Raw genomic sequence first — 16,230 nt, 5'->3', positions numbered from 1 at the left:
TTGGTCTAATCTTGCTTTGTTACCTAAGGCAATTCAAATTCCTTTGGTTTCTACTTTACTATTTCTAAAAATTGGTGTAACCATCTACCACTGTTATAACCCTTTAGAATCCTTACCTACATGGTGTCCAGTTAAATAAGTGCTTACGCAGAATGGAGGGCTGATCTCATCTGAAAACTCCTGTGCCTCCTGTGGCAAAGACTGCTCTGAGCATCACAGAGGGCACTGGGAGCAAAGTTTATTCTAAGGACAATGCATACTATCCAGGCTCCTCCCTCCCCAGATGCTGGTTCTCCTGGCCTCCCCCAGCCAGCAAGACACACCTAGTTTAAGCTGAAAGATATAACTAGTTTAAGCATAAAGAGATGACTCAGTCTTCACCCCCAGCACTACAGACCTTGATGAACAGCGGGCGGCGGAACTGGATCCCGACATCTTGTTCAGACTCCATGTAATAGAGATTGAAGGTCTCTTTGCAGGTCACCACTTCACCTTTGAAGCTCTTGCAGTCCCTCACAGTAAACTTTAGCTCCACATAAATGCGGGAGGCTGCCTCACCCCGGTAAATCCAGTTAGTACGAAGCCAGTGATCAGTGTCACCCTCGGAAAGCACACTGCAGTCCTGGTACATATAGACCGGGGTACCATTTATCATCTGCTGCACTTCACTCCACTGTGCCCAGGGTAAAAGAAAATACACATTGTTAGACAGATATGAGAAACAAGTTTCACTTCAAATATGACAAAATCTAGCCTAAAAAGGTCCATTCCCATATATCATTCAGGGCTCAAAGCCTGGCTAGCTAAAAGGTCTCTTACACTGAGCAAAAGCTGCATATGGTCTAGAGCCCCATACCTGCCTAAACTCTTTACATAAGGAGCAAAACGGATACTGTAATTTGGATCTGACTTATGACAAGTTGAAGGGAACAACAGTACATGGACCCTTGAACATCCTACCTCAGTTCCAAACTATTTCTTTCATATACTATCTTAAATTGAGAAGAAGACCCACTACTCCGACATATTGGCCACTTCTCTCTGCCATCATTTACATTCAAAGTGTACAGTAGGACATACCAGATCAGGACTATTATTGGCCCCTGAAAATAACACACAGCACTTTTGGGGTAAGAGAAAAGATGGCCCCACACAAAGGTCAGTTGCAGAAGAACTGTGCTACAGCAAGCACTCATTAGTTTGGAGATCATGGTTCTTTAAGTTTGATATTTTGCAAACCCTAATTTAACTATTAAAACCAGTTGATTTTCCTGACTTCATACTAGGTTCTGCTTCTTTCCCAGGCAAATAATGGGTGAGAGGAGGACATGAGCCCAGCTGGTTATATGACCTCACTGATACTATTTGTATGAATCCAGTAGGGTTTGAGACATATTTTAACATACACTTTTGTTGAATTTTATGTGGTTCTAGTTTTGTTTCCTCACCACAGGTCAGATGATAGATACAAAATGCAAAGAATATTCACTTTTGAGTAAGACGCACAGGAGAACTGAAAACTTAGAAAGCATGGTTTTGACCACAGGGAAAGTAACTTAGATCCTTTTTCCACCTGTGCTAAGACTGCCTTTCTCATTATGTTTTCAATGTTTAATCAAATTAAATTGAAACAAGTGCTCACATAGGTATTGGCACAAGTTTAAGCATCTTGGTTTTAAATCACACCCCAGGTTAAGATGCAATTTAAACAAGGCCTCAGTCTCTATATTACTCTAGGCTTGTCAAGTCTCATGGGCTGAGTGTGACTCACATATTTCTCCAGCACCACCACCTCCTCTCTTCACAGCACAACCCTGCAGCCTCTCTCCTAGCTTCTGATCCCACAGACCAGGTCACTCCGCTAGTGGAATATAAGATATGGACCCACAGAGTGCCTAAGGAGGCTCTGCTTTTACATCATGATTTAGAGCATACCTCCTATGCAGCCCCACTCTGAAAACTGATGCATCAGAGTGCTTTCTCCACAGTAATAAGCCCTGCTAACAGCACAAGCTTGTATCTGGCCGATTTCAGCCATTTGCCTAAGTGCATACTAGCAGTCTCCTCCCAGGAAGTTCTGCAGATGGTATCTATGTGTCCCTTCTTGTTTTCTTTTTCTCCACGTAATTAATCATCTCCAGTGTTACCCCACCCTCTTAATCTGATCCACACAGGATTTACACTTATTTCACTTATTGGAGGTCAAAGGACTTAGGATAGCAAGAGAGAGAAACAGACTGATCAGTCTCAATTGATCAACCAGAAGGGGCAATCAATCACCCCTTGCACTATTTCATTGAAAAACTTCTGGAAAATGCTACAGAACTGAATTTACAACACACCCCAAAGTATATTGAAATACAAGAAAAGAAGTTAGAATGGAGAATAAGAGCAAAGTGGCTTTCATAAGAAACTGCTAATGTTAGGGCTGGCTTTTAGAAGCATTTTTCCATGGGTGTCTGCCTCCACCAAGCTGATGAGAAATTAGTAATTGCATTGGAAGGCTGAGAGTTAGAAAAGTTTCCATTAGCAATTTATCCTAAGGCAATGCCACAGTCATGTTGCACCAAAAGACACGACCTGTTGTGATGCATGTCCTGAATATACCATTTTCAAAACTTAAGTGATACGGGACCAAAATTTCATTTTCAATAGTGGCAACTCTAGCAGAAACATCTCCTTTAAAATCTACTGCTGGAAAAAATCCAAGTGCTAACTCCTGTATTTCTTAGCTCTTTTCAGCCCAGCTTCTTCCAGACTGAGCTCTTCCGGGCAAAGATGCTTAGCACTGACTATTGCAGTTTCATATGCAGAGTGGTGCAAAGAAATAACAAGGGAGTCAGACTTGGTTTTTCTAGACTGTACTGCTGATGGGTAAAGGAAGTAAAATGAGGATATTATTTATGCTAATGATACAGAACTATTGTTAAATATGCTTGTGACTGCTTTTCATTATTCAGTGAAGCTTTTAAATTTAAAGTAGTAGAGGAAAACTGTTACATACAACACTTAATGAAAGAGCAATGAGTCCAGAAGTTGCTAGGCAACTGTCTCACATCCTGAAAAAATCTACTGCAAATTCAAAACTTGGATTTTTAATGAACTTAATGAACATGTGTGGAAAAGTCTGGCTCAATCAATAGGAATTACATGGCTCTCCAGGGCTCTCCAGTTTGCCCATGACAATGAATCTACATCCTTTGATAATATAACTTTTTACAAATTTCATTCCAAAACTGTATCCTTATTCCAGTCATTGGTTCGGCCACAGGCCACAGGATGTGAAATATTCTCCTAGGAGAAGTGGGGGTCAGTGGGAGTCAGACTTCCTCATTTTAGCAGTGAGTGAACTGTGATTTTATGATGCTACAGAAAACTTTTTCATGAGATTCAGAATCATAGAAAGACTTAGGTTGGAAAGGACCCTTGGAGATCATCTAGTTCAATACCCTGCTCCAAGCAAGCTAAAGACTTCCTAAAATCTTTAAATTTTATTCTTTAAAACTCCTTTTAAATTCTTTTAAATTTAAATTTTTTTTAAGTTTAAACTCTCTTTAAACTTTTAAAACCTTTCAGAAGTCTTAAAAAGTTGCTAACAAAACAAAAGTAAATGCATTCAGGAGAGGGCCATAAATTAGTAGCTTGACTCTCTAAAAAATCTAAGGATGTAGCCATTGGATTGGAAGACAAAAGGGTGTTCTATACTTCTTAGGAACCCATATACTAACACAGGCACTTACTTCCAGTGATTTGGTCTTGAAAGTCTTGGTCTGGCGGTATAACACACAGCAAAATAATTCCAGCACAGCAATTAGTGTTAAGTGAATTAAAGCCTCAAAGCAAAAGTACTATCTCAGTAACCTCAGAACACTGCAAGTTTAGGAAAAAGGAAGGCAACTTTTCCTCCCATGGTTAGTTTGGATTCAATATAAAGAAAGCAGTGGCAGAGATAAACTGTCTTTATGAAGGCCATTCAGAATGACTTGAATGACAATCTGGAAAGGTGCCAGTAGGTATTTGTAGTAAACAGTATTGGTTTGGTCTGCCTTGTGAGTAAAGATCCAAAGATAAGATAAGGTACATGCCTTTTAATACTTGCCTTGACTGAGAATCGGTTATACAGTTTAACGCTCTGAAGCCTAAGGAAGGCTTACTCTGCATTTTCTATAAATGAGCCTTCTTTAGGTTATGTCAAAGAGCCTATCCCCGACAAACTGTGATTCCTCCATCCATCTGTGGACTACTCTTCCTAGGATCTGCCATAAGGTATGAGATGGAAACAAACTGAGAGAGTTCATATATCTTCTTGGAGATACTGTCTCAGGCTCTGCAGGCATCAGTAAAGTGGTCTCTTTTGGTTTTAGTGTTTTTATGTGGGGAAAAAAACCCCAAACTTTTTATGATGACTAATACAAATTTCATCCTTGCTAATAAAGAGGTAGGCTACCAGTGACAGAGGCAGCAGGCTGTGACAGTATTGCAAATCCTTAGGCCCAGACTGCAAAAGTGCTTGTGGCTTGCAACAGTAATGCTGCCTCCAACTCCAGCCTGCCAGGGACTTGCCTGGTCTCTTTTCAGGTAAGACCCTGCCTGCTGTGACCTATATTTCATTTGCCTTCACATTAGCTCAGCACAGTGGCTTCCAATCTGTGGCCGGTAGACCCCTGGAGAAAGGCACAGTGATACTTTTAAGAGACTTACAGAAGGAAACAACAAGGCAAACATCTTGCCAATATGTTTAAAGTTACTAAACTAAGATCTGTATCTCCACTGGAAAAGATAGGAGTTCACATATTGAAAACCAGTAACTTCTTTAACTTTGGGTTAGAGAGCTGGACTAAGATGAAGAGACTGACTGAGTTAGTACAGCCAGCTACAGTGTGCCTGTGCTTAGCAAGTGCATCTCTTTCCCATTTAATTTGCAACAGAATTCAGAGTGCTATTTTAATCCATGAAATCTTTTCCTGAAAAAAATCACAGGGCCCCAAAACAGCAATCCTTTTCAGCAACAATACATCACTGGTGTCCCAAGCCTGAAACCACCTAGCAGAACATGCACTACTGAATGGTTTCCATCTCCTCCCTGTCAGCACTTCTGCCTATGGAGTCTTTTTGACTTTTGTACAGTAGCATTTCCATGCTACCATGACCAAAAAAAACTTCCTGGAATAGATTCAGAATTGAAGGCAGTTGTACATTACAGGTTCGGCTGTGCTACATTCTTAGCGTAGTGCCTCAGAGGAAAGACTGTAGCAATAGAGACATCTTGCTGATACTTGCTGTGATATGGTGAACAGCTTCTCTTCAGCTAAAATACATCTGACAAAAATCTGTCAGTAGATAAAGCTAGACCAGTCAGTCAAAAATAGCAGCACCATGGAGGTGTTCTGATAATACTCCAGAATGAAGTCTCTGTGACCCTTCACTGAAAGTTTCTCAATACTCTTGCAAGTTCTTTCGCTGGTGTGGAAGACAATTTAGATGATGATGATGAAATAAGTGTGGTGACATCTAGGCACTTAACTGCATGAGTCCTGTAACTTTAGATCTGAGAAAGCAAAGAGGCTGCTTTTATTTCTTTGATCTTTTGGCAATGGTCAGGGAAGTTTGATTTCATCACATCATCATGGAGTCTTTGACACAACTCGACATAGAAGTGATGTTTACTTGTCTACAGTATCTTTCTGGGTGGCATGATACATTTTTACCCCACAACAATCCATTGATTATTTTCAGGGAGGAGCAACTGCATTATGTAATTACTTGTCCTTTAGGGCACTAGCACACATGTCTCCATCCCACACATCTTCCAATTTAACTTGTACTCAGGTTCTTATAGGAAGATAAAGTACTCATATGAGCCACAGAGCTCCAGCGTATTGATTATAGAACCTGTTTATCAAACCCAGGTTCTGCTGTCTGCTCATTCTCTGACTTGTCTGGCCACATTAAGGTCTTTCATGAAAACAGTTCTGGTCACAACAGATGCTACTAGGTGAGGGATAATGATACTCGAGTTCAACATTTCACTTAGGTATTTTGGAACACTTGTTTCATGTATACGTATTTGGTAACACCACTAACAATATCAATTACTACAAAAAGGACAGGAGTGGAAAATCAGATGGTGCATTTTAAGAGTTCAAGAGTTCATGGCTAAAGTCATATCACCAATAAAGCAAATATTAGCTCTCATGTTATTTTTGCACTACATTGTACATTACATGGGATCCGTTGTAAATGGAAGTGATTTTTTTTTTCCCAAGGCTAAGGTCTTTGTATGGTGTGACTTATGGTTTTGTATGGTGTTTCAAATATACTTCCAGTATTTACAGAGAACCTGGAAAATAAGTCTGATAGCAACGGGCAATATTTGCTCTGTTTGCATTGGTTCCTTTTAAAGATGAGCAACAGATCAGGTGGAATCCCACATAGGGACAGGGTGCCTTTTCCTTGAGATAATCAAAACTGCCTGGAGAAAAGAAGCTGCAGGAGATGGCAGCATGAAAGTCACAGTGGGGAGCTGGCAGGCTCATGCTCAAGCATAGGGAAGCCAGGAATTAGGCCTTAGAAGCGATGGGAATAACCTTCCAAGAAATCAGAGGGAACAGGCACATTTTTCTGCAGCTCTGCCTCTGAGATGGTAAGAATCACACTTCAAAGCACAGGTCCATCCAGGTCCATCCTAGCAACAACAGATAAAAAGCCTTTCCTTTCTAACCTTCTTACCTGCAAACTCACCAGTACTTTGGTTGGTATTATAATAAAAGTTGGGGTTTTTTTTACTTTAAATAGCCTGTTAGTCTTCTTGGAGGACTTTGCTATAGGCAGACTCATCTCAAAGCTCCAGTTGACTTGTGGTGCTTTTGTACTGACATGAGAAAGTTCAGTGAACCTTGTCCACTCTCATTTGACTGCTATAAAAGGGTGAATCAGCTTCCTGAAGCTGCTAGGCAACAGTGCTGTCATCACTGTAGTTCCTGAACCGCCATGGTGATGTATGTTATGGTTGTACAGCATCTTCACTGGTTCAGAATGTGGTCTTTTCTGCCCTTCAGGTCACAAAATTGAGTGCACTAGCTGAGATTGCTACTTAGGTCTGTGGCAGTGACTTCATCTGAGGTTGGTGGCTCATGCAATCTGGCCTAAAGTATTAACTATAAAGTTAATACTTTATTAACTTTCACTTTACTTCCTCTCATCTCACTTTTTTTACTCCCTCCTCTCACCCCTCTAAGTATATCTAGATATGCAGAACTTTTTTTTTCCTTTTCTCCCAAATCCACATAAAATAACTAGTTTTCACTTAACAGAATATCATCAATAAGTATCTCCACCAGTCCACATATCAACAGCAGCAGGGCATGTCAGAATATGATCCTGAAACCAGAGCTGTTCCCATTTCCAGTTAGTTGTTGACTTTACTAGGCATTTGTCCATTACTTCGATGATACAGATCCTGTTTGCTTGGAAGAGCTAATCCCCTATGCTTGATACTTAAACTGAGAGCAGGCTGAGGTATATACTGCTACTCGATTCCAGGTTCAGAGATGATGACACCTCTTTGAGTTAGATCTTAAAAGACATGCATTGTCAACAGTTGTGGGAAGAGATGCATACAACAGCATTTCTGATGGTTATTTTTCACACCATCTTCAGATGTTACAAAAAGCTGACTAGTTGAAACTCGTTCCAAGTAAGACAATCTAAGTAAGATACCAAGAAGTCTGATTAAATGTGAACTGCTCTGTTTTAATGAAATAGGAGTGCTGTGCTGGAATAAATTGCAGGTTGAGGGCTGTGTGGCCCACAACACTATTTCCTTCATGACCAGGCCTACCTGTCTGAGCAGAAGCAGTGGAAGCAGAAACCAGCCATCAGCTGTTATTAATATCTGGGACCTCTTAGTCCGGTGGAACACTACCTCTCTTTGCAAGAACCTGAAGGCATGTAAACATTATTGTGAGGTCAATGATACAAGAGTTGCTGACAGATCACAGGTACTTGATGTAGGCTATTACCTAAAGAAAATTGAGTAATGTAGGATTTGTACTATGTCTGGCATTTAATAGGAAAATAATGGTGTCAAAAAAAAAATCTCAGCGCTGGCTTACTCATATTGCATTCACATAGCTTGGCAGCTGCTATGTTCATAATCAGACCTCCTGTGAAACATGGGGTGCAGAACTGCACAAGAATTACATAATTTCCAAAGTTTTTCAAGTGGTTTTGGAGCCACAATAGTTGCAGTTAGTAGCTATTTTTGAATAGCCTCTGGAATACATTAGGTCACTGGGATTAAATGCACATCCTTAGTCCTGTGTGAAGGTAGACTTTGGAAAAGTTGAGCAGATCAGGTGCCATGCACACTGGGAGACCTGGTGGAAAGTTTGAAACTGATAGCAATGCTTTGAAGAATGTGTGGAAGCAAGCAAGAGTATGGAATAGGCAGAAAAAAATATATCATCCACCTCACCACGCATAGGAGACTGAGAACAATGGCAGCCTAGAAAGGATGCTAAGAAAATCACCTGAAAACATTAATAATACTATAATCCATGCAGGTATATCATTTGAGAAAAATAAGTTCCATAAACCATCTACCAGTTGAGAACTGAGCATTGCTGAACCTTTAGTATGTAATAAATATGACACAATTTGGAAATTAGTGGCAGCAGCAGAGTTCGTGTGATTTCTGAAATAACAGATATCCAATTTAAAAACAAAGTTACTGTGAAAAAGGACTCTTTTACAAGCAGACAGCTGTAGAACTGGTGAAAGCATGCCTCCCAAGAAAACACACCTGCTAAAAAAGATTAAATTGTGTTTAATTTACAATCGATTTAACAGCATAGAGACAGAAAGTCATATTGAGCGGCCCAGAATGCAGCATCCTACAGTATAAATGGCTAGCAATTTAAGTAGTCATATATACTCATGAAAGTATGACTGGATTATGCAAATACTATTCACACACACAAAAAAGAAATTGGAAGTAGTGGACAAAAGGAAAACTTCAAGATAGGCCTACAAGCTGGGCGTGAAATAATCATAGCAACTAAAGACAAATACTGGATTGCTCAATACATTGTATCATAGGCCTACATAAACGGATACAGAAAATCCATAGGAACAGATATTACAGAGCTCAAAACATTAAATCAGGTAAAACTGTGAGGGCCTTTTCTACCTGGGCTAAAAATACAAGCTCAGAATGCTAATGAACAAACATCACAAAACTATCACATAAACACAGAAAGATTTAGGTGAGAAGGGACCTTTCAGTCTCTACTCCAATCCCCTGCTTATAGCAAGGCTAACTTGAAAGCCAGGTTGGGTTGCTCAGGGCCTTGCCTATTAAAAGCAAAATGCAAGAAAATAACATGACTCCTCATCACCATCTGTTCAAAGCTGATGCAATTTGCATGAAAGCAAAATAGAGATAAATAACTTTTTATACTGTTATTTTACAAGCTGACAGGAAGCAATAGTACCATGCCCAGTAACTGAAATTGTTCATGGTAAGATGTGAGAAGGCCTTTTTGAACAGTTTCAGTGATTTTTGAAATCAGTTCAAGTAGCCAGGCTGTTTTTGCAACATGGGGAGCCTTAAGGAAATGTCAGTGCAAGTAAATTCTGGACTCCTCACCTTCAAATTGATCATCATTAGCTCTGTAATGTATGTTGAAAGACAGGAATCTACTACTAGTACTTGAACACATGTGCCCATGCCCAACTGGTATCACTATCTTAAAAGTTCAGAGATAAAAAGTTTATCAAGGAATTTGTTAGATGATGGGGGGGTGGTAAGGATGATAAGAAGGCGATTATAGGAATTACAATCTGCCTTTGTAAGGGTCTAGTTTCCAATAGTAGCCTAAAATGAATGAAACCCTTTCTAAACAGCTATTACAAAGCAAGCTAGTGCAAACATTTTGGCAAACAACCTTCTACAGACACTGTACTTAAAGTACAAACACTTTCACTTAAAGACTACCTTTAAGCTTAGGCAAGATTTCACTGCCAGTTAATGTATTCTACAAGTACAGAAAAATGGCCCATGCTGTCCAGAATGGCCTGGTATACAGCTCAGTGTTCTTAGGGTGAGCATGTGTTAACAGAAGCATTGTCTGTACTGGATACAGACCAAGTCTGGCCATGAAACAACCACACATGGCAAGCCCCCTCATCCATTGTCAGTGGCTAAAAGTGAGGAGAAAACAAAGGCGTAATTCTGCCTCCACAGAATTATCGAACCTCTTCTGAGCTATGCCTTGGAGACCTTGTCCATATAAAGCATGAAAATTCCTCACAGCAAATTCCTCCTCTGTGTGATAAGCACATTGACACAAAACCAGCTCACAGATGGGAGATCTCTGGCATCTGAGGCTAGGTACAAGTAGCAGTGTTACATGAAATATACCTTTCAACTCTGTATGCAATACAGCTCAGATGTTTCCAGCCTGTTACTAACCAAGCTAGTCAGACTATTCAGTATTAATCTTCGCTCTTTTGTGTCAAAAACTGTTCTGAATTAATCTCAGTTCTTTTTCAAACGTATCTACTTCCTCATTTTAGAAGAATGGTTTCAGAAACAGTTGTTCAAAGCTCTGATTCTATGAGAATCACTCATTGTTCCCTTTTTGCTTGTGGCAATTTGTCAGCATTCCACCTAACAGTTATTGGGAAATGATGTAATTAGACAAATCCCTGCAAAAGAGCTGCTCATCAGAAGTCAATGAATCTATTCTTCATCCTCTTTTAGTTTATTAGTCATCAGTACCCTGATCTATCAGTTTAGATTGCTCTCAGGCCATTTTTTCCAACATCTTCTACAATTCCCAGTTACAATTACTGTATTTTAAATATACATACTTTAAAAAGCAGATGTAGCACAAACAGAAGTGTATGCCAACTTCTAGCACTGCTGTGAACTTACTGTACAAAAATCAGATGTTCTGTAACAAAGGTTTTGTCTTCTTTCTACAGATTACTTTTAGAATGCACTTTTCAGTGTTTCTTTCCAATCCAATCTTCAAGATTTGAAGATTTGAAGATACATGCCTGCATCCTAGTATTGGGTTAAAATTACCACACAGGCAGTTGATGGGGACAAAAAAGGGAACAATGAGCAAAACATGATCTACATGTATGTCTCACTAGGGCACCTGTTTTGAGTAGGGTGTAACAATAATAATAATAATAATAACCAAAACAGCTGTATTAATGAAACAAATGCAATCATGGCAGTACAGGAGAACTGTTTGGCTCCAGTTCACCCAGCAAGACTACCAGGAGTAGGAGGCTGGGGTGAATTTAAACCAGCCACAGCGCGTTACAGAGGACAGTTATGAAAGTGAGTTAGGAACAGGCTGAACCCAGGTCTACTTTATAAGCAGCAAGGGTAAAGACTTTCTCCACAGGAGAGCTTGGGGCTTCCTAGAAAGATAAGAGCATGGATGAGGAACTGGAACTATGTATTAAGATACGTTCTTTTAACTACTGCAGTGTAGTCTCTGAATTCCCTTTTCTTTGTGCCTTCCTTCCACTTCTCCCCCAGTCCTGCTGTTATAAAGGAAACCATCTTCAATAACGTAGGTTGTGATGCTAGAGAGATTGCTCAACTGTACTTGATGCAAAATAGCTGTACTTGTACAAAAATAGCTGAGAGCTCAGCTGTCTTTTTGGGTCCAGTTTTGCAGTAGTTTCAGGAGTAAATTTTGAAGCACTTCCATCAACTCAATTTTATAGTCATGAAACAAAGCTATGTGGGCCAAACACAGCATTAGGGCTGGTTGTAAAATCCTAGAACCTTGCAGCCCACCCAACAGGCCAGATTGCTGCCCCATGAGATAACAGTTATTTCTTCAGTCAGCTGCTGATTTAAAAAATTTGTAACTGAATCATTCAGTTTAGTACTCAAGAGAAAAAAAGACAGAACGACCTTAAATAGACAAAGTTTCTAAATTCTTAAGAGACTTGGAGACAGAAATACTTCTGCCATGGCTATTTGCCCAGAAAAGGAGACATAAGATGCATTTGCAATATATTAGGACGAAAAACTGGGTGATTATTTGATTTTTTCCTTTTTCTCCATTAAGTCTTATTACCTCATGGAAACAATATACTTCAAGGACATGTTTAATCACTCAGAGCTACTGGAAGTCAATGAGGCATCAGTGAAGGGGCTGCAAGGGAGAGACACTTACAAAACATGCAATGCCCAGAAGAAGGTGGAACTGCAGAAGCCCAGTTTTGGGAGGCAGGGTGAAATTTCAAGTTGGATTATGCTTTTCCATCATATAGTACTCCCAGTGACTCCCCTTCCTTGAACATGTGTACTCACCCCTACTTCTGGAGGGTCTGGAAGCCAGCCCAGTTCACCCTGCGCAGTGCTTGTGTCGAGTAGATCCACTGAACACCAGAAGGGGAAAAAGAAAATCAGTGACCCAACTCATATGGCCTGTGGACTGGTTTCATCCTCCTTTTGTCACAGAAGGCAAAGCCTGCACTTCCCCTCTCAGCCCTACATCCTTTGTGACGTTTTACCTTCAAAAAGCATGGCTAGAGGAAATATGGGAAGATACAAGACAGTGCAGCTAGTCAGGAGTTAAAATATTTTCCTCATATATGATACCCCCCTCCCATTCCACCCTCTCTCAAGTAATACCCACACACATCCAAAAAATGCAACCGTGACAAATATTTCTGCTTCCGAAAGCTGCCCCAAAATGCAAGCAGGAAGCTGAAGCCTACTGAAATGGGAACCCAGCATTAGCAGCTGAACACATCTTTCCTTGGAATAGGCAGGCAGCAGACAAAATGGATGAAGAGGTAGGCAACCAAATAAATTACCAACACAACAGATCAGTCAGTGCTGCCTAGAGGTACTATTCAGTGCTTGAAACACTCAGGGAAAGTACAGAGGCAGTGTGAAGTTGTAGAAGGGACTTTCCACTGTCACAGTACCCAAGAGCCATGAGATGCATCATGAGATGAACCCTCTGCCTCTGACCCAGGCTGTCCACCAGCTGATGGTGGCCTAGAAATCACAAAATCATAGAATCATTGGAAAAGACCTTTAAGATCATCAAGTCCAACCATCAACCCAAGACCACCAAGCCCACTAAACCATATCCTGAAGTGCCATGTCTACACGTTTTTTTGAACACTTCCAGTGATGGTGACTCTACTACCTCCCTGGGCAGCCTGTTCCAATGCTTGACCACTCTCTCCATAAAGAAGTTTTTCCTAATATCTAGTCTAAATCCTTTCACTCTCTCCCCCCACAGCTATTTTAGCCATGACAGCAAGAGAATAACAGCTGTCAGACAAAGGATTGCCACCTCTTGCAGAATTGCACTGCATGGCTGTGTCGTTAAGCCTTGGCTCCTGGAGTCATGTGACAAAGGAGAAATTCAGCAGTATGTTCATTGTTAGCCTTCAAAGAAATTTGAAAATGTGATCAGAGTTTGCCCTTAAGTCCTGATCTGGAGATAAACTAAAAATGTGGCACTTCATAGTCAAACAGGGAGAAGGGATAGGAGTAGGAATAAGTCATACTGCTGGATGTACAGCTTTGTGCCTGCCATTGGGTCTGCCAGTGCTGCCAGTACAGACTAATGGTTTTGGTGCACCTATTGCAGCCCTAGCTTGGGAACATAGGAAACAGGCAAAATTCCTTGGATTCTGTTTTAGATTCCTGTGTGTGTATTCAGAGGGGTCACTTCTAAACAGCTCAGAAAAGAATTTGGGGGTGAAAGGTAGGAGGGGGAAAATATTTAAATAGCATTTAAATAACCAGATTTCCTCCCCCTCATCTGACTGCTTTACAAGTACTGCTTGCCAGCTACAAGTAAGAGTGTAAAGTGCAGATCAGCAAGAGTCCTGTGGAATGAGGAAGCAGGCTGTGGGCCCGGAATCAGAGATAAGAGGGATTGCACTGCTGTTCTCACCTCTGAAACACCCTTTCAGGATCAGGAGAAGGGAAAAGCAGGATTCCAGGTTTTGCAAGTTCACGGCATTCACAGCATGGTCATATGGCAAAAACCTTCCTAGCCGCAGACTCCCTGTCCAGACAAGGCTCCTCACTCACTTCCCTTCTGCTCTCAATCTCTCAATTTGAAATACTATTCTTGTTTTGTTGGCTCCAAAAACTCTCAGGTTGATGTAGCCTGTCCTTCCAGAACCGTCACCCAGATAATATCTATCCCACGCACTTCAGGCCTGAAGCAGTGATGTGGAAGTGAGAGGGGCTGCATGGCAAGTTCTAGCAGAGCAAGGGAAAAGGAACTGAGAAGCGGCTTAGATGGGAACCTGGTACAGCCCGTGTGCCATGCACTGCCAGCGGTGGCTCCTTCAGCTGCCAAGTGCCCACTGGAGGTGACAAAGTCCATTCGAAAGAAGTACCTCTCACAGTGAAACCCACAACAGGGATTCTCCGAAGAAAGGAAGAATGAGTCAGCAAGACTACAAGAGCACTAGGAATATGAGTACTCTGGGGCTACTAGCTCTGTGGTCCACAGCCTCACTGCTAGGAATCAGGTGGCTGTCTGGCCACATGGGAGGAGGTGTCCCAAAAAAGAAGAAATACTTCAGAGAAGAGAGGACGCTAGGGAAATTATCTGTTCCCAGATAGACATGTTAAGGGAGAGTGGATCACAGACACAGCCCGAATGAGATGGTTGAGATAGGGGAGAAGCTGGCAGAGAAGTCCCAGAGTGTTACTGCCAACTACTGGTCACACACACAGGGAAACCTGAGCTTGCGTTGTGCTACCTTATATTACTTCTCACCTAGGGTGGCCTTCTCCACAATGTCTGCTAGCTGCATCGATGTAGCTGGATCCTTAATACAAACATGCCTGTCAAGAACGCTTTAAAAAAGTGCTCTGCACTCGTGGAGTCTGAGATGAGCCAATGGCTGAACTGCCAGTTCTGACTAAGTCGTCTCGATCGAGACCCTACAGCAGCAAAGGAGAGGCTTGTCCTTGGGACGGAAAAGCCCCAACACCTCTCGCTGTGCAAAACAGCGACTAGAAGTCTCTGGCACGAATTAACTGCAGGAGGAGGTAGGGAACAAAACAGAGAAAATTCCCATTCCCCAGATGTTTCATAACCACTGTGTAACTGCCAAGATGAAAGAAAAAAGATAGCTACATCTAATAAAAGGGACTAAGTGGAACAGAGAAAGGAAGAAAGGGAGTCTTAAGAAAAGAGGTGGAAGAGGTAATTGTGAAGCCCAGCTCTACCTTCCAGCACTGGGGTACGTGAAAGAGACTGTTTCACCTTCCAAGCCTCCACAAAAATGACTGGCCTCTTGCTCACAAGGGTTAACTCCCAAAAGGGCTTCCTGAGAAAACTGCGGGGGTGTTGGCAGGGGGGAGAAGCTTTCTGAGTTTGTGTTTAAACTTGTTATCTGCAACGCTTGTGTTTAAGGCAAACAGAGGCAAAATTCTCTTGGATCACTGGATATACAGAGGTGTTTGTGCTTCAGCTGGGAGGGGGTGAAGAGGGAGGGGGGCAGCATACCCGGGCTCCAGCTTACTGAGCCACCAAGAGTTGGATGGGGTTTGCTCCTGGCCTTCGACCCCCAGACCCACCTGCCCTCACCAGACACCCCAGTCCCTCTCCAGTTCCCTCCAGGCAGGCTGTGGTGTACCTGGGACCCCATGCATGTTGGTCAGGCCCTGTTCCCTGCCCCTTAGAGAGGTCTCTCTCTGCCTGCCCACCCACGACCAACTCTCCAAGCAGAAGGACCAGCGGGTCCCACACTTACCTTCTTTCCCAGGCACCTCAGAAGGAAGGAGAGCCCAGAAGAGAAGGAGCCCAAGGGAGAGATCGATCCTGCTGCTCCAGGTCCTCAGCTCCATGCTGGCTGGAGAGGGGGGCTAACTCCCAGCCCCTGCCTGCTCTCCTGGCTCAGGCCTCCAAGCCTTGGCTCCTGCTCGCAGTGCATGAACTTCTCCTGCAGCCTCCTGACTGGAGCGCACACATTGCACAACCTCTCTGCCTGGCCCACAGTTATGATGAAAGATCAAGGCAAGGGGTGGAGAAGCCTTACTGCCTTTACCTGTTTTAAAGGGGCTGGTCACAGACTTCCCATCTGGCAGGCAAATAAACCCACCTTAAAGGCAGCCACCTTTTTCCTGGGAGCCTCCCTTCCACCTTTGCTCCAGTCCCGTAAGAGGCTCCCGATTGCCACCTCCTGGGCAGCCCTCGCCACCGACCC

At 42.2% G+C, this 16,230-nt stretch overlaps 1 protein-coding gene across 1 annotated transcript; it reads right to left on the bottom strand.

The window, feature by feature from the left end:
- Positions 1-310: 310 nt before the first annotated feature.
- LOC104626358 (ephrin type-A receptor 1-like) lies at positions 311-16,072 on the bottom strand. The gene is made up of 3 exons (XM_010294261.1): positions 15,778-16,072; positions 12,347-12,414; positions 311-673 (listed from the first exon to the last, which is right to left on the bottom strand). Exons 1-3 carry the CDS (start codon positions 15,869-15,871, stop codon positions 371-373), a joined length of 465 nt encoding a protein of 154 aa, XP_010292563.1. The 5' UTR covers positions 15,872-16,072; the 3' UTR covers positions 311-370.
- Between the last annotated feature and the right edge of the window lie 158 nt (positions 16,073-16,230).

This window comes from Phaethon lepturus, unplaced genomic scaffold, assembly GCF_000687285.1.
Source record: "Phaethon lepturus isolate BGI_N335 unplaced genomic scaffold, ASM68728v1 Scaffold57719, whole genome shotgun sequence".
Taxonomy (NCBI): domain Eukaryota; kingdom Metazoa; phylum Chordata; class Aves; order Phaethontiformes; family Phaethontidae; genus Phaethon; species Phaethon lepturus.
This window is presented reverse-complemented; position numbering and strand designations above follow the sequence as displayed.